The 18,566-nt window shown below is 48.1% G+C and overlaps 1 protein-coding gene across 4 annotated transcripts in view; it reads left to right on the top strand.

Annotated features, from left to right (window-relative positions):
* LOC102930190 (zinc finger protein 436) overlaps positions 1–18,566 on the top strand; it is a 40,323-nt gene that overhangs the window by 8,510 nt on the left and 13,247 nt on the right. For 2 of the 4 annotated variants that reach the window (XM_037913530.2, XM_037913531.2), the window contains exons 7-12: positions 472–600; positions 7,706–7,768; positions 8,661–8,739; positions 9,448–9,562; positions 10,496–10,595; positions 11,809–12,636. The exons of the other annotated variants lie outside the window; for them this stretch is intronic. In XM_037913530.2, coding sequence (XP_037769458.1) covers positions 472–600; positions 7,706–7,768; positions 8,661–8,739; positions 9,448–9,562; positions 10,496–10,595; positions 11,809–12,193 — 871 coding nt within the window. In that variant the 3' untranslated portion in view covers positions 12,194–12,636. Of the gene's footprint in view, positions 1–471; positions 601–7,705; positions 7,769–8,660; positions 8,740–9,447; positions 9,563–10,495; positions 10,596–11,808; positions 12,637–18,566 lie in introns of those variants that run through there. 4 annotated transcript variants of the gene reach the window in all.

Genomic DNA, 18,566 nt, shown 5'->3' with positions numbered 1-18,566 from the left:
GCCAAGTTGGTGTAGCTCCCCACCTTGCCACAAGGGGGATCTGATCGACAAAGGCCCCTGATTTCACCCACACAGTGAGTCAGTTTCAGAGCTAGGAACAGAACCCAGGTGTTCTGCCACCCAGTCTTGTACCTTAACCACAATCCCAAACTTCCTTGTGACTTTGTCCTGATATTGGAAACGAGAGACCCATTTGTTAAACATACTCTGCAGAGGGAATGCTGCTCTGACAAATCTAACCCTGACTGTTGTGTGACTAAACTCTCAGCTCTAACCTGGTGTGAATGTGGAATAATACATTGATTCCTTTACACTGGCTTGGAGGAGATCCTTTTAGTCTATGTGCCTCTCCCTGAGTGGCACTGGGTTGCTTTCCCTCTGTTTCCCATGTCTAGCTTCACCTGCCAATAGAGAGCCTCCTCTCACAGGTTGTAACTGTAACCAGTTCCTATGTCCATCTCATCCATCCAGTGACTCCGAGCTGAAAAGAGAACAAAGCCAGAACAAGAGCCGCAAGAGACCCGTGAAGGGTGCGCAGCTGCCTACCGAGGCGAGTCCAGCCAACGGCAGCCCCTCTGAGGAGAAGGCGGTGCAATCCAGGTGAGGGGAAGACAGGCAGAGGGCCAATCCAGGTGAGGAGGGGGATCCTGAGCACATAGGGAGAGGAGAAAGGAAGGCGAGAAGTGGGTGAGTGAGAAGGAAGGGGTTGAGGTCTGTTTGTCTATCTCAGCTCGATCATCCAAGTGGCTCTGTGCCCATCTGAGAAGCGACTGCATTTCCCAACCCCAGAGCTTTCGAATGCTGGCTAAGCTAGAGGCCCGAGGGCGTGCATGGGGCTGTCCTGTGCTCTGTAACTGCAGACCCCTGTCAAGAGCAGCCAGACCAAACCGCAGCCAATTCCCAGCGCAGAGCTGTCTTCCACATCACGCTGAGTGCCTCAGGCATGGTCTACACTTAAAATGTAGATCGACATGGCTACATCTCTCAGGAGTGTGAAACTTGTCTCACCCCTAAGCGCCATAGCTATGCCGACTTAGCCCCTGATTAGATGCAGCTAGGTTGATGGACGAATGCTTCTGTGTACCTAGCCAGTGCTGCTCACGGAGGATGTTTAGCCACTGTGATGGGAGCCATGTGAGGACCTGAGCAAAGCCCGTTGACATTAATAGAGATTCTTTCCATTGACTTCAATGGCAATGGAGCCAGTGGTGGAGCAATGGGACAGCGAGGGAGACAAGCATACTAGAGTCTGGGTAGAGAGAGAGAATATAGTAGGGCTGAAGTTTGCCCACGTCACAGTTCCATTCAATGCAGGGGGAGCTGTCAGGGAACCAGTTACAGCTCCCTGATCCTGCACCGTCTGCCCTCTGCATAACTTAGAGAAGCTCCTCAACTGCTCTAACTCATACCACCGGCATAAGATCCCTAACATCAATGGAGGATTGATATATCAGCGCTCCCCCCACAGCACCAGAGAGTGCAGGGAGGGTTCCACAGGAGCCATCCCTCCCTGGAGAGAATTCCACTGACACAAAGGGATTTCTCCTCTGGCCATGTGGGGCCAGAACATGGCCTCTGTGTTGCCCAAATGGTACAAAGTGGCCATAGTGTACTGCAGTATCCTGCTCACCAGGGAAGAGGCGAATGGCTAAATAGGGCTTCAGTGTATAAGTAGTTACTCCTGGGGGAATATTGCACCAAAATATTTAAAATTCTATGCACATTATTTTAAAATTCTGCATATTTTATTTTTCAAAATAATACAATATAATCACGCCAATTTCAATTATTTTGGTAATTTATTTCAAAATACCTGACAGCAAGTTTGTCTGTAACAATACAGACAACAACAACAAAAAGATTCAGGAAATGTTTTTTGTCAAATAGATTCCTTACCGGACATATTAATACAGAACTTTGATAATAATGTATTTAAACTACAATACAGAAAAGTATTTCCCACACCGTTGAGAAGCAGTGCAAAGGCCTGGGGATTTCAGGGGTAATGAAGGAGCTGAGGGAGAGGGAAGAATTGCTGGAAGGAGCCTGGGAGTGAATCTGGAGGGTTGCTGGATATCGGTGGGAGAAGTATGGAACAGGTTTTTTTGCGGGGTGGGGAGTTGTTGGGGAACCTCCCCCCATGCCTAGCTCCTGTGCTGCCGCCCCAGACTGTCACCCCCACTATCCCTTCGGAACCTCAGTCTGTGTGACCTGCTCCAGGAACACCATGTGCCTCACTCTGCCCCCCTCAATATCCCGGAGGAAGGCAGCCTCTGTCCCCTCCCACTCCATGGCTGGGTGCTCTGACCCGTGAGTTAGCTGCCCTCTCTTCTGGCATCACATCAGCCCCTAGTGCATGAAAAGTGTAATTGCAGTTTCCTTTCACCTCCCCATCAGAATCAATTATTCTACAGGGGGAAAAAATATTTCCGGGAGGCATTAATTCTGCACTTGCGCAGTGGCTCAGAATTCCCCCAGGAGTAAACTAATGCTGTAGTTTTCATAGGAGTCCATCACAGAATGATAATAAATATTCAGCAGCGTAGTGTCTGGTTCTCTGCACTGAAGCTGCTAGTGTGAATTTGTAATACTTTTATGCAGAAAATGATGTATGCATTAGCGTATTGTTTCTTCGATTATAAAGCCAGAAGGGACCATTGTGATCATCTAGTCTGACCTCTTGCATAATGCTGGCCACTGGACTTCCCTGAATTAATTCTTGTGTTCACTAGAGCAGATCTTTTAGAAAAATATTCAATCTTGATTTAAAAATTGCCAGTGATGGAGAATCCACCACAACCCTTGGGAAGTTGTTCCGAGGATTAATTACCCTCATTGTTAAAAATGTGCCTTATTAATAATCTGTATTTGTCTAGTTTCAATTTCCAGCTTTTGGATCTTGTTATACCTTTGTCTGTTAGATTGAAGAGCCCTCTGTTATTACATTTCTAGATAAATGATGCTGAAAATTTGCTCATTGCTGAGAAGATGTGTTGGTTTCAGTACTATGATGTTGATAGTTGAGTTAATCTCTGAAGATCCAAGGAAGCCAAGTTAAGCTTGGGTGGGTGCTGGAAACTGCTTGGGGTGACTGAGCCTAATGCAACCTTTATTGAGGTGAGAGGAATGACTTGCAATAAATCACTGCGAGTTGGGTCAGGTCCCTAGTGAATGATTAGGCTCCAAGTCACCAAAGTATTTGAAAGTCAGTACTGCCGATCTCAAGTGTACAGAAGTAATGAGTCACATCTCAAAAATCATGAGTATTTGATTTGGTTGTGGGGTTTTGGGTTTTTTTTTTTATTTTTCTAATAATAAATTATAGGTTCTTTAAATTTCTCTTCTGGTTTCTGAGCCTTTAGGTCACACTCAGGACACAGTTTCAATGTTTTTTTTCCAAGCATAAGGGCTAGAAACTTTCATTTTATCTAAATAAATGCCTGTGATCACTTGACTCTGGGACCTGGGGCTTTAAGAAAAACACCAAATAGCACAAGACTCTCAATAAAATCACAAGGGCTGACAATGGTGCATCTGCTTAAACACTTGTATAGTCCCATAGAAGTCAATGGGCCTACTTATATGCCTAAAAAGAAGCATATGCTTAAGTCCCTTCATGAACTGCTGCCTTACATAACACCAGGGAATTAATTATAGACCCTAACTCTGTCTTTCCAGACTTTCTCATGTTTTTATTACATAGGGAGGTGTAAAAGCATTTCCTTTGGAATTAGCTGAATTAAGTGTGAACAGTCTTCCATCCTCAACTGCCTCTTCACAATGATATTTTTTGTGCGAGTTATGGGAAAAAGAAGCCCCAAAATGTACACCCAAACACATACCAAGTAAGTATTAACATGCACAGTTACAGCTCTTCTGCCTTTTTCATTTCTAGATGTTTTTGTGACTTCAGTTCTGTACTGAAAGTCTATTAATGTCTTTTTTACAGGGGCTGTGAAACTAAGTAACAATTTGCAACCAGTAGAAAACAATTTCTGGAGGTATTAATTGAAGCACAGCAGACAATAATGGTAAATTATGTATTTAATTTGCACTCCCTCTTCCTCTCCTTACAGCATTTTAATTTTACCATTAGAGGTACACCATCTACTCAAAAATCGTGCTTGTGTCTGAAAACTTTCTACCTACAACTAATCTCTAAAATCACTGAAAATAAAAAGATTATTTCCCTCTAAATCTTCCTTTTTCCTTCAGTTTCTTTACTTTGTGCATTTGAGAGCACTCTGTTAATCATCTTTTAGGGCCAGATTTTCAAAGGTGTGTAAGTGCTTAGTGGGATTTTCAGACGTGCCTAACTAAGTAGGATAGATATCAGACTCCCACTGAAATCAAATGTAGAGCACCTGAACTTTTCACGCATTTTAAAGATTGACTGAACTTGTTTGTGGTGTCCCTTTAAGGTTTAAAGGAAGTAATGGTTTTGATCAAATTAGTTACACATTGATGTGTGGTTTTTGCTGTAGCCATTATGATACCAGCAGCTAGGGACATGGAGACAGAAAAAAAAAAAAAATCAGAGGAGCAAGAGAAAGCGCATCAAGAGCACGTCGCATGCTGGAGTGTGTGTTCCTTCGCAGATGACTCTCATCTCCTTCTGTAAGTACCGTCATCCCAATCTGATGACAATGCCTGTGTGCAATATACAGTATTGCAAAGCGTTGAGCAGCCTCAGCTTGCACTTGCAAAGTAAGCTGCATAGCCTGCATCTTACACAGTGAACATGGCAGATCGTCCGTGATTTTTAACATCTGTTTTCTTCACCAAAATGACAATTTTGCTATTTTCTAACTTCTTTCTCTTTTCAGGACATTCCATCACAGACCAACAACAACAAAAGCGAAGTGGCTGCAAGATTTACCTTCGAAGGTGGATAATGCAGACAGAACATTTTAAATTAGATCAAACTTAAGTGTATGTGACCAAACTTTCTCTGTGTTTAAAAATATTAGATTAACGTGATTACGACTAAATCTTTTTTTCTTAACTGTATTATTTGCAATACAGTGTATTTAAAGACTTTTTATTGTTCATAAATAATAAAATTTAATCATGTTTGTAACAGGATAATTGTATTTATTTACACTATAAATAATGGAAACTTGTAACTATTTTGTGTGGTGAGGAGTAGGTATTTAAAATAACTGTCAAACAGCACAGAAATGAAATCATTTTCTGTCTTATTTAATGTCCAGAGTGGATTTTTCTAAAGGTTTTTAATGCTCTTTATTTTTATCATGCAAATGATGGACTTATCCAAGAGCAGCTTGGTTCTACTGACCTAGTTAAGTTTTAGTATCATTTCATTATTATTTGTATTACCGTAGTGCCTAGGAACCCTAGGATGACTGCATCTCGGGGGTGTCCTACCAAATACGTCCACACTGCATTGAAGGTCTTAAATTTTCTGTTTACATCTCTATTACAAGCCATCAGGGCTTTGAAATTGTAGAGTGATGCTTTGTCCTTCGGTCTTATTGTTTTGTAGATCTTTTTACTTTAATTAAAAATTGGGAAATATGATACCAAAAAAGCCATTAGGAGAATGGTATTGGTTGCATGGTTATGGCCAAATGTTCAAAATGTTCATCAGGACCTCGGGAGCTGGTGAGTCCTCTTGAAAAACTAACCCCGAAGGCCTAATTTTCAGAAGCACTGAGCACTTGAGATTCTAGTTGAAAGTCAGGGGAGCAGGCTGTGCTCGTCTCCTCTGGAAATCCATGACCATGAGTGCGCAGAAGTCAGGCAAATGTTAAAGGCTGCACATGTAACCTTAACTCTGCCCTCTTGTGTAACTGTTCCAATGTAGTCTATTAACTGTATGAACACATGCTATTTCTAAATATAGCATTGTACAGTTTTTTTCCTTGCCATGTTAGAGACACACATAGGATCTTGCTGTGTGTAATAGTTTTTGTATGCCAGACAAACTGAGGTTACTTATATGGAAACGTACTATCACTATGAGCACAGAGACCCACAATTGTAACATTGCGCAAGTTGTCCTCTGCTAGCTTGTTATCTGATGAATCTTGGAGCCTCTCACAGGGCAGGAAGGCACTGAGCTCAGCTGTATCTAGCACGCCTGCGGTATATTTAGGCTTGGAAAGATTAGATTGTTATTGTTCAATGTCAAACATCCATTTCATCATACATACACACAAACCAACAAAAAAAAGATCCATTGAAAATTTACAGAAAGGCAAAGTACAAAAAATGCTGCCTGAGAACATTTTAGAGGTTGATTTAAAGCAATTTATATATTGTGGCATGCTGTTGACTGTGTATTTTTATAGTTACAGTAGAACCTCAAAGTTATGAACACCAGAGTTACAAACTGACCAGTCAATTAATCAGGCCCCAGTAGAGACAAAAAAAAAAGGGAAATACAGTGCAGTACTGTGTTAAATGTAAACTGTTAAAAAAAAAATGGAAAGCAGCACTTTTCTTCTGCATATAAAGTTTCAAAGGTGCATTAAGTCAATGTTCTCTTGTAAACTTTTGAGAGAACCATAACGTTTTGTTCAGAGTTACGAACCATTTCAGAGTTACGTACAACCTCCGTTCCTGAGATGTTCGTAACTTTGAGGTTCTACTGTGTAAAGCTTTAACTTTTGAACCCTAGTGATTCCAGCAGCCTGGGGGGTGAGCTGGAAAGAGTCCTGTATCCTTTCGGCAGGGGTACCCTTTATCAGAAAGTTGGGGGTGTGCACCCAGCCTACAACTAAAGCCTAGCAGTCTGTGGAAACACCCAGGCCCCGATCCTCAAAGATGTTTAGGTGCCTATTTCCCATTGATTTCAATGAGACTTAGGCATTTCAAGATCTTTCACGATTTGAGCACTGGCTTCCACACCAACCTGACGTTCAAGACATGAAATTCATAGTGCTGGGCCAAACTGGAGCTCTTCCCGGTGCCTGGGAGGCGTTGCTCTGTCCATGTGGGTGTCAGTGAGGCTTGGAGGTCCAGAAAGATGCCAGAGCAATCTTAGGGTGACCACCCTGAAATCTCCTTTGACCAGGGTTTGCTTTGGGTCCTTGAGATCCAGGGCAGACCAGAGCCGCCCTGCCCTCTGGGATTCAGGGGTGCTTGGAATGAAACCCTGTCACTCAGTGCCACAGGCTCAGTGGCTTTTTGGCAGGATTGACCGGACTTCCCAGGGATGCTCTCATCTGGGGCAATCTGGAGCTTTGGTGGGAAGTCTGATCTTATAGGGAGGACTTGGGTGTCTGAGGTGAACAAAGGGGGAAAGACTCCTGGTGTCTCCGTGGAGGGCATTGAGCTGGCCGAATGCTCTGGATCCCTTTCCAACCCTCATCTGGTGCTTGCTAGAAAAAGGACAGGGAACCCTTCGTCTTCCTGTGCCAAGGCCACATGAGTCCTGAGAAGGGGCTATTGGGCACCCTTGGATTCTGCCAGCTACGTGAGATCTGGCACCAGAAGACCTTCCTGTAGGAGGAGGCTGGTAGCTGGAGATCCCTGCCCCAGAGAAGGCCAGGCAGCCTTCGTCTCCTATGCCTTCTCGCAATGAGGGGATGAGAGAGATGTTCATGGTGGAGATGGGGAAGGGTGTACAGAAAAGGAAAACACAGGCCAGGGGAAAGAGAGACTACATGGGGAGAAAGGAGGAGGAGGAGAGACACACCCCCTCTGGGAGAACCCAATCAGTTTGTTTCTTCCTTTGCAGCCGCAAGAAGTGGGGACAGCCAAGCAACAAGGATGTGGCCCAGATCGGCCCCAAGAGAATCAGGTAGGAAGCTGGCCTGGAACCTTGGCCATGACTCTGCTGGCTGACCTGCCCTAGAGCCATTATGGTAGCAGAGCTGAGCTGCAGACCAGTCCCTTGTATCCCTGCTCCCCACGGCTGGACTCTCCACTCCACTGAGCAGCCGGTGGTGCCTCCTGCAAAGGGGAGTAGTTGGGCAGGGGTGGGATCTCCCGCTCTGTCTGGATTGGCCTCTTGGTGGGGGTGGCAGCGCCATTCCAGTTGGACTTAGAGGTGAGGAAAAGCCCCATTAGCTCCAGAGCCAGACACCAGGGGCTGCTTCCCACAGCCCGTTACTTAACATACTTTTCAGTGGCCCCAGTGATGTGCAGTCCTCTTGCCACTTGGCCTCCTGTCCATTTCCCTCTTGCAACGACTCCTCTCTGTCCCTGCATAGGCTCACAGCCAGTGATACTCCCTGGCGTTTCTCACATCCCCACTGCACCCATTGGTTGACGTCTTCCACGGGGCATGCGACCCACCCCTTAGCGCCCCCAACCCACACACATTCCCCGTTGCTAGTGGTGTGTTTTGTCCAATCTGTCCACCACTCCACCCCCAATACTTTGCACAGCTGACCGAGAGACCAGAGCAGATGGGCACAGATGGGAAAAACGAGTTTGGAAAGGAGCTGGAGAGCCGGTGAGGCAGGGAGATGAAGGGGGCTTTATCCAGATGTCACAAGCCGCAGAGGAGAGGTGACGAAGGCAGCTGGTGAGCAGGGAAAGATCCAGGGAGGTGGCTGCAGAGGACACGGTTCTTGCCCCTGCAGCGGGGAGAGGAGAGGACGAGGGAGGGTTTGAGAACCGAGGGGCTGCTGAACTGCATCCGAGCTCCATCAATAACCTGCAAGATCTTCACCCCCTCCTCTCTGCAGGAAGGCAACCAAGCGTGAGATGCTCCTGTGCGACTTCGAGGGCTGCGGCAAGATCTTCTCCAACCGCCAGTACCTGAACGTGAGTGACACGGTGACCTGTGGGGAGGGGCACCTGACCCACCCCCAGCACCGCCTGGTCCTGTTGGGATACGTGGCCTAAAACCATTATGGTATCAGCCCAGCTGCGGGCTTGACAATCAGTTCAGTGTGACCCACCAGTGAATGTGTGTTACGGGTCCCTCTCTGTGCCTGATCCACAGAGAATAGGAGTCTGCGATGGTCTTACCATAGTTCAGTCTGCAGCTACTTATGCTTTTAATTCTGGACATCCCCGTTTCAATCCCCAGCCCAAATGGGAGCTGTCACATATGCCCCGGTCGCTCCCATCTGACTGGCTGTTCAGTGAAACGAGTCTGTGTGTCCTCAGTTCCCAGCAGGACAAGATTCTATATCAGGGCTAAGGCCCCAACCCAGAGCCGATGGACATCCATGGTGAGATTCCCACTGATTGCAGTTGACTCTGGAACGTGATCCAGTCGGCCTCCTTTGCTGCAGCCTCCACAAAAAGGCTGGGGGCTGAATGGGTCATAGAGTTATGGCTTCCCTCTGTGGAGACCCCCTGTATTGGGGTTGCTGGTCGAGCCCCAAAATCAAATCAAACATTCCCTCTGACTCCCAGTTCTGTGGTAGGGCGCTCAGTTAGGTATGAACCAGGGAGGATGGACTGTGGGGTCTCTGGGCGGCAGCTGACCCTACCCTCTGCTTCCCCTCCACCCCCAAACGGCAGTACCACAAGAAATACCAGCATGTGCACCAGAAGACCTTCACCTGCTCTGAGCCCAGCTGCGGCAAGTCCTTCAACTTCAAGAAACACCTGAAGGAGCACGAGAAGCTGCACAGCGGTCAGTGTGCCTGAGCACAGGGGCTAAAGCCTCAAAGCACCTGCCTTCTGCTACAGTGCTGGGCTCCCCCTCACCTCAGCACGCACACAGCTCTCTCAGGGCCCCTCAATCCAGATCCACAGGGCTTTAGTCCAGTCCTGGGCTCCTACACACACACACACAAACCCCCGCCAGTGCCCCTCAATCCAGCCCCACAGCTCCCCTTCAGTCCCAGCCCTGAGCTCCTACACACACACACAGCCCTCTGCTAGTACCCCTCAATCCAGCCCCACAGCTCCCCTTCAGTCCCAGTCCTGAGCTCCTACACACACACACAGCTCTCTGCCAGTACCCCTCAATCCAGCCCCACAGCTCCCCTTCAGTCCCAGCCCTGGGCTCCTACACAATCATCTGCCAAATGCCCCTCAATTCCAGCCCCACAATCACACAGGTCTGCCAATGCATTTCAATCCCAACCCACAGGCCCCCTGGTATTCCAGCCCTGGGTTGGGCCCCCTCCCCCTTTTGACCTTTGCCGATGCCCCCCAGTCCTGATCCACAGCCCCCACTACTATTCTAGCCCTGGGATTCCCTCCCACCCAGCCCCAGCTCTGCAGGTGCCTGTCAGTCATGCCCTGCAAACAGCGCTGTTATTCTAGCCCCAGTGCTGCTAATGCATCTCAGTCTGGACCCACAGAATCCTCTGCTGTTCTGGTCCTGAGCTCCCCCTACACACACAATTCTGCCAGTGCCCCTCAATCCCAACCTGCAGGTCCCACTGTCATTCCAGCCCTGGACTCACTACCAATATCTGCTCTGGCAACCCCTTGCTTTTTGTCCCCTGAACCTACTGCCCTTCTCTCATCCCTACCTTTGCTTCCACCTGGGTAAAATGCCCTGCCCTACATCCCGCTGCCCAGTGCAGCCAGTAATCTGCTCTCCTTCCCCCTGCAGACAAACGGGATTACATCTGTGAGTACTGCGCCCGCCCCTTCCGCACCAGCAGCAACTTGATCGTCCACAGACGCATCCACACAGGGGAGAAACCCATACAGTAAGTAGCAAACCCAGCTGGCTCGCTCTGTGACTTGGGGTCCTTCCTCTGCGTTGAGCTCTCTCTGTCCCTAAGAATTGCAGCACTGAGAGACCAAAGGTGGAAATGGCTGATTAGGTGCCATCGATCCAGTACTGGAGGATACAGTCCCTAGGGCTGTCCGGGCCCTCTTCCTAACTACACCCCAGACGAGGCCTCTCCCCCTTACCCCTTTGATGTCTACACCCATTAGATACTTGTAGACCAGAGGTCCCCAAAGCCTGCCCCCCTAGGGATGGCGTGGAGAAATGTCCGGGAGGGCACAGCAGGGCCCAGGCCAGCCCCCAGCTCCTGCTCCCAGCTGTGCTCCAGTCCCGCCCCCAGCCACATCCCTGGCCCCACGCCTTGTCCCATCCCCAGCCTCAACACAGCACTGCTCCCTGCCCCGCATCAGTCCCCAGCCTCAGCCGCGGGCTGCAGCTCTGTTCCCAGCCCAGGGCCAAGGCTGGGGGCAAGGCTGGGAGCAGAGCCACACCTGGCTGCAGGCCCGGGTGCTGGCACCCACTGCAGTTCAGCTGCGGGTCCACTCCCGCACCTGTCCCCAGCCTTGACCCCTGGCCACAGCCCAGCTCCCAGCCCCACCCCCAGCCTCGGCCCCCTTCCGCTGACCATGCCACCTCACCGCCTCCCCAACCCGCGGCACCATTCCAACCTGGGCTCCGGGAACGACAAAGGGAGGCGCAGACGGGGTAAGGGGGGGGCACGATCCTCAAAAGTTTGGGGAGTACTGAATAGCCTGTTGAACTCATTGCCACAGGAAGTTGCTGAGGCCAAAGATTTAGTGAGATTCCAAAAAGGGATTGGACATTTATGTGGAAACAAGAATATTGAGAATGACCATAATGAACAATAGCAATTTTGGAAGGGAGATTAAACCTCCTGCTTCAGGCTTTAAGCCAGTTCTCTAGCCACTAGAGCCCGGGACCAGACCTAACATGCAGGCCAGGTTAGCCCACATTAGCCACCGTGAGGTTCTTACACCTTGCTCTGAAGCATCTTGTGCTGAGCTCTGTCAGAGACAGGATAATGGGCCAGATGGGCCTTGAGTCTGGTCCAGTCTGGCAATTCCTGTGTTCCTGTCTCCTCTGTGCATCCCACTCTGAGCTTTCTCTCTCTCTGATTCCCTGCCCGGCTTTCTCCACACTCTCCTCTTGATCCCCTTCCCCACCCACAGGTGTGAGATCTGTGGCTTCAGCTGCCGTCAGAAGGCCTCCCTCAACTGGCACATGAAGAAGCATGACGCCGACTCCTTCTACCAGTTCTCCTGCGACATCTGTGGCAAGAAGTTTGAGAAAAAGGACAACGTCACCGCACACAAAAGCAAGAGCCATCCCGAGGTGGCTGCCGGCCCAGCCCAGCCTACGCCGGAAATGCCAGCACCCGGCCACTGGGACGCGCCATCCCCGCTCTCCAGCCTCGGTGAGGACACACCGACCAAGGACCACCCATGTGCGCCATGCCCACTTGCCACAGAGCAGCTGGAGATCCCTGCACCGAGCCATTGCAAAATGGAGAAGGCGGAAGGGCCAGTGTCCCCCATCGCAGCCTCCGCCGAGTAACGGGCCATGCTGAGCGGGATCCAGGTCTGACCAGTGCTTGGGGGCTGAACCACGGGGGATGCTGGCAGAAATGATCCCAGCAGGATCCTGCCTTCCAGCTGGACTCTGCTGAGAGTGGGACATAAAGCACTTAGCAGAGGGGTGGGGATAATGACTGAACCATGGCGGGGGACTGCAGCAGAAGATCTGAAATTCTGCCCAGGTACTGAGAGTATGAGGACAGGGAGGCAAAGCCCCCGCAGCCCTGCGCAGCCTCCCCACATCACAGTCAGTAGAGCGCAGACTCTCCGAGGGCCAAGAGGACTGACACCAGCACTTCTCTGGAGCAAGGGAGCTCTGAAGAGAAATGCTGAGGTTCGCTCTCCCCAGGAACAGGCCTCGGCTTTGCTACTCTCGGCTTCAGGGCTTTGGACAAATCCTCAATAAAGAATTATTTTGTGTAATGCCTGGGATGGGGAGAGCATCTTCTCTGATGGGGCTGCTGGTTCTGCCAGCCTGGGCAGGGCAGGGGGGAGGGTAGGTGAGCCTGTCTTCATCCCAATGGCCACAGCTCCTGCTGCTGTTTCCCTGCCTTTCTCCTGTGAAATTACCCCACCGCCGGTTGGTGCAGCTCCTCTGAGTGGAGGTTCAGCAGCCACCCCCCGTCCAGCTGCAGAAAAGCCTGCCCGTGTTGTGGTCTTTGTATTAGAGCAGAACCTTGGCGTCCTAATGGAGACTGTAAGCCCATTGTGCTGAGAGCTGCAGGCATGCACTGTGAGAAAGTCTCTACCCTGAAGAGCTCCCAGTGTAAATAGACCAAACAGACAAAGGGCAGGAGACAGTAAGGATTCTTATCCCCTCTTTTTACATGGGAGACCGAATCACAGACAGACTGAGGGCCAGACCTTCAAGGGTATTTAGACTCCTAAAGTCTGTGGGTTTCAATGGGAGTTAGGTGCCGATATGGGCCTAAGGGTAAGATGTTCAGTAACACCTCGGTCCCGCTGAACATCAATGTCTCCTAAGTCACTTAGACCCAGATCCTCAAAGGTATTTAGGCTCCTAACATCCATTGAAATCGTGAGCATTAAGAGCCTAAATACCTCTGAGGTCCGAGTCTTAGGCATGTTTGAAAACTTTACCCCAGGGGACTTGCTCAAAGATTGCTTATTAGGAAAGGGATAGATAAGAAGACAGAAAATACCATATTGCCTCTCTATAAATCCATGGTTTGCTCACATCTTGAATACTGCATGCAGATGTGGTCGCCCCCTCTCAAAAAAGATATATTGGAATTGGAAAAGGTACAGAAAAGAGCAACAAAAATTATTGGGGTATGGAACCGCTTCCGTATGAGGAGAGATTAATAAAACTGGGACTTTTCAGCTTGGAAAAGAACCGACTAAGAGGGGACGTGATATAGGTCTGTAAAATCATGATGGGTGTGGAGAAAGTAAATAAGGAAGTGTTCGTTACTTCTCATAACACAAGAACTAGGGGGTCACCCAATGAAATTAATGGGCAGCAGGTTTAAAACAAACAAAAGGAAGTATTTCTTCACACAACGCACAGTCAGCCTCTGGAACTCTTTGCCAGAAGATGTTGTGAAGGCCAAGACTATAACAGGGCTCAAAAAAGAACTAGATAAGTTCATGGCGGCTAAGTCCCGCCAATGGCTATTAGCTAGGATGGGCAGGGATAGTGTCCCTAGCTTCTGTTTGCCAGAAGCTGGGAATGGGTGACAGGGGATGGATCACTTGGTGATTGCCTGTTCAGTTTATTCTCTCTGAAGCACCTGGCATGGGCCGCTGTCGTAAGACAGGATACTGGGATAGATGGACCTTTGGTCTGACCCAGTATGGCTGTTCTTATGTTCTTATATACAGAGAGTCTGTGACTGAGCCAGGAATTGAAACCATATCTCGCCGCTTGCCTTCTGTTAAGCACAAGGCCCTTTTGTTTTCTTCCTGGATCCTCTTCACTTATGTCACGGGAGAAGATTTCAAGTGATGGAGGCCCAACTCCTCCAAGGCATTTAGGCGCCTAACTCCTAATGGGATAACTGCCTTGCATATTAAGCAGGTTTTTGTTATGCAGAGTCAGCAAAAGCTCTGAACCTCTTCTCAACAAGATACCAGTCCCTGGAGATGTGAGCCAGAGGGAAGGGAGGATTTTCCCAGCAAACGAAGCTTCAAAGTTGAAGAACTGACCTCGGTGTCTGCGTTGTAAAATGTCACCTCCCCTCAGTCATAGTCCAGATGCACCCCGATTTCCCCTGGGCTCTCATTCAAGGCCAGAGGGGTGTGCGGGGAGTTGAGAGCCCAGTACTGCCCTCGGTACAGCCCCACTGTCCAGATCCCTCCTCTGGCTTGACACTGAACTCCCCATTCCCCCTCAACATCTCCCTGGCCACCCCTATGGCCCAGCCGTCCCAATTACCCACCTCCACCTCCCGGTAGTGACTCTCCTTGAAGCCCAGAACACAAGTATGAGTCAAATCTCTTGGGGATATCAGGCAGACTCTGCCTTGCGTTTCCTCGGCACATGGTCTTCTAGTCCTTGGAGAGGACGAGCTTGGGGTGGGCTGTCTGTGGACAGAGTCACTTCTCCCCGAGGGGGAGCCATACATTCGCACTCAGGGCCTGTTCATGTCATGGAGAGGAAACCATTCCTCAGTGAGGGCTGGTCTACACTAGAAAGTTGGGTTGACTTACGTACATTGCTCAGGCGTGTGAAAAATTCACCCTGAGAAACAAAGTTAAGCTCACCTAAGCCCTGGCATAGACAGCAGTATATTGACAGAATCATAGAATCATAGAATATTATGGTTGGAAGGGACCTCAGGAGGTCATCTAGTCCAACCCCCTGCTCAAAGCAGGACCAATCCCCAACTAAATCATCCCAGTCAGGGCTCTGTCAAGCCTGACCTTAAAAACTTCTAAGGAAGGAGATTCCACCACCTCCCTAGGTAACCCATTCCAGTGTTTCACCACCCTCCTAGTGAAAAAGTTTTTCCTAATATCCAACCTCAACCTCCCCCACTGCAACTTGAGACCATTGCTCCTCTTCGGTTGCAGTAATTAGTGTCTACACTACAGTGCTGCAGCTGTGTCGCTATAGCGTTTCTAGTGTCGACATACCCTGAGTCTTCTGCAGGATGCACCTGCCTGAAGTCAATGGGGTTTATGCCAGCCGAACTGTGCCTGTGCTTACCTTTCTTAAGGCTTATACAACCTTTACACTGGATGCCTGACAATCATCCGTGGATTTTGTCCTTGCATGCACCCTGTGAAGTAAGGACAGATTGGTAACTGAGACACGGGGTGGTAATAATGGTTATGGATAGGATTTTGTCATGGTAAAATTGTGCCTAATTCGCAGCACAGTCATGGTGAAAAATAGATCATTTTGAGCCATGGCAACAAATTGGAATAAAGGCTGATTGTGAACATAAATGTGCATTTATGAACAGTAAGATGTTTCTGCTAAACAAACAGGGGTTGCCTATGGAAACATTTACATGTGCCTGCTGAGGGCCTTGCTGCAGCTCGTTAAGAGTTCATTACTGCACTTTGATCTAGTCCTCTTTGACACTGGAGCTGATCAAAGCGCATTAACCAGTTGTTACAGTTCATTTCTTTAATGAGACTTAATACAATTCAATTTTTATTTTTATTTTCACCATTTTGACCGATAATATCAATGTTTATTTTTAAGCAATTTTTTTCCTGATTTTGATCCATTTAAATTTTCACAGTTGCAGGAAATGACACCGGTGGGCAGAGAATTATTTAATGACATAGACACGCTGAGATTCAAAAAGTTAACGCTTTATCAACGGTTAAAATACAAATTGTCTACATCACATGTCACAGAATATCAGGGTTGGAAGGGACCTCAGGAGGTCATGTAGTCCAACCCCCTGCTCAAAGCAGGACCAGTCCCCCATTTTTGCCCCAGATCCCTAAATGGCCTGCTCAAGGATTGAACTCACAATCTTGAATTCAGCAGACCAATGATTAAACCACGGAGCTATCCCTTCACATACCAACTAAATATCCTTAATTCAACAAATCACAACTGCTTTTACTATTCATGTTTGAGTGCATCTGTAACAACCCTAATTCAGAAGTCTAACTCACTGGAATTTGACTCTCCTAAGTTCTCAAGCAGCATTTTTCTTACTTTGCCTATCTGTACATTTTGATTATTATAGATGGAAATGTTCTTTCATGGGTTTGTGTGTGTATGGCAAAATAGACGGTTGCCAACATTTCCAGATAGAAATTGAATCATTCCAAGCCTCCTTTTAACTGTTACAGTGCTGTGATAAATAAATAAACGTCAATATTATCAAAGGGGACGAGATCAAAGCACATTAACAAACCGCTAATGCTTGTAGGCAGGGTGCACAGGGTCAGCTGGTCTGCAGCAAGCTTGCAGAGAACTAAATGTTCTGGTCGACAAGCCTTACGTTGTCTTTACTTTGCAAAAGAAAGCTATGGAATTTTATGGATTGATTTATTTCGACAATACTTTCTTTTTCAAACACTGCTTAACTTTATAGTAACAAAATAACTTCCCTCTTTTAACAGCCAAGTTGAAATCAGTGGTAAAATGCACGGGTTCCGTGACAGGGATGATCACCTTGACAAAAATTGCATCCATAATAACAGTGAGATTAAGTTACTGGCCTAGCTAGGAATTGAACCCACATCTCCCAAGTCCATCTATCATAGCTATCTGGCCCTTGTTACCATAGTATCTGAGTTCCTAGCTTCCACTGAACAGGGCCTGACTGACATGCCTAGAGTGACACAGGGAGTACATGGTGGGAGAGGGAAGAGAACCCAGACCTCCAATATTCAAGGATACTGCTCTAACCCCTGGATCAGCCTTTATTTCTATCTTTTTCTTCCTCAGTCCTCTCCAGGTTATCCCCACACTTTCCAAAAGCAGCTTCTATTTTTCAGGTGCCCACCTTAAGAAACACAAGGGCCTAATCCTCCAAGGGACTGAGTGTAACAATGCCCTTGTCAGGCCCTCTGTGAGGTTCAACCCCTCGAACTGAAAGCATGAGTAGCTCCTGCCTGTGCTAACGGACCAGGCGCTAGTGTCGTAAGGGTACTTAGGCATTGCAGTACCAAACTCCCTACTACCTAGTGGGCTTCTCAGTCCCAAGTTAGGTCCCAGGCTCCCCATGCATTGTGTGAGGAGAGTTAGGCCCCTAGGAAAGGGCTGTTCAGAAGCCAGCTTGCTGAGCAGGGAGTTGCCTAAACTAGCCCAAAATGAGATGCAGAGGAATGGGATATGCTGAGGGCTCAGATCCTCAGAAGTATATGGGCACCTAACCCTACTGGTCTGGGTCTTCGGCTCCTGGCTGACGGACCAGAGACAGGCCCTTCCACCAACTCAAGATTCTCAACCGTGAATCCTACCCTGGAGTTAGATGCCTAATCTTGTGAAAAACCAGGAAGAGAGCCCCCATTATAGCCACTAGCCTGGGGATTAAAGCATTCACCTGTGATGTGGGGCATCCCAATGCAAATCACTGCCCTGCCTGGTTTGGAGCAGGGATTTGAGCCCAGATTTCCCCCATCCCACCTGTGTACCCTACTGACTTGCTACTCCAGGGTGGTTTTCCAAATCTCTTCTGCTGGAGCAGTTCTATTTCCTATTAAATATGCATTGGGCCTGAGAAAGCAAATGACAGAGACTGACTCTATAGCCAGTGCTCTAGGGCACTTTCCTAGGATGTCGGAGACTCAGGTTAAAGTCCTGCAACAGTTAATATTCTGGGTGTTCTAGCCGTTAGATGGGGACAAAGAACCACATCGAGTTACATGAGCACTAATAAAAAGAAAAGGAGTACTTGTGGCACCTTAGAGACTAACAAATTTATTTGAGCATAAGCTTTCGTGAGCTACAGCTCACTGAATGCATCCGATGAAGTGAGTTGTAGCTCACAAAAGCTTATGCCCAAATAAATTTGTTAGTCTCTAAGGTGCCACAAGTACTCTTTTTGCGAATACAGACTAACACGGCTGCTACTCTGAAATGAGCACTAATCTCTGTCACTGGGAGCTGCAGGTTCTCAGTATTGCTGAAAACTCAGGCCCCAGGTGCCTCAAGCTGGAACTCCCAAAATCTGTAGTTACTTCTGAAAATCACGTGGTTAGACTTTGTCTACTCTACAGGTTCTAACAGCCTGGGATCAGCTGGCAGCCAAGTCAGCCCTGAAGGTGCTTTGCGTCTGCACAGAACGGGGTTGATACTCAGCTATTAATCATGACAACTAATCTCATCACCCCTGCCAGATACCTGGGGCTAAGCGGTTGTTTTCCCTGTGACTAGTTCAACAACAATTGTTTTGCTGTGTAAATGGGTCCTCTAC

This window comes from Chelonia mydas, chromosome 14 (assembly GCF_015237465.2).
Source record: "Chelonia mydas isolate rCheMyd1 chromosome 14, rCheMyd1.pri.v2, whole genome shotgun sequence".
Lineage (NCBI taxonomy): Eukaryota > Metazoa > Chordata > Testudines > Cheloniidae > Chelonia > Chelonia mydas.
The sequence above is the reverse complement of the archived record's forward strand: the minus strand, read 5'-3'. Positions and strand labels throughout refer to the sequence as shown.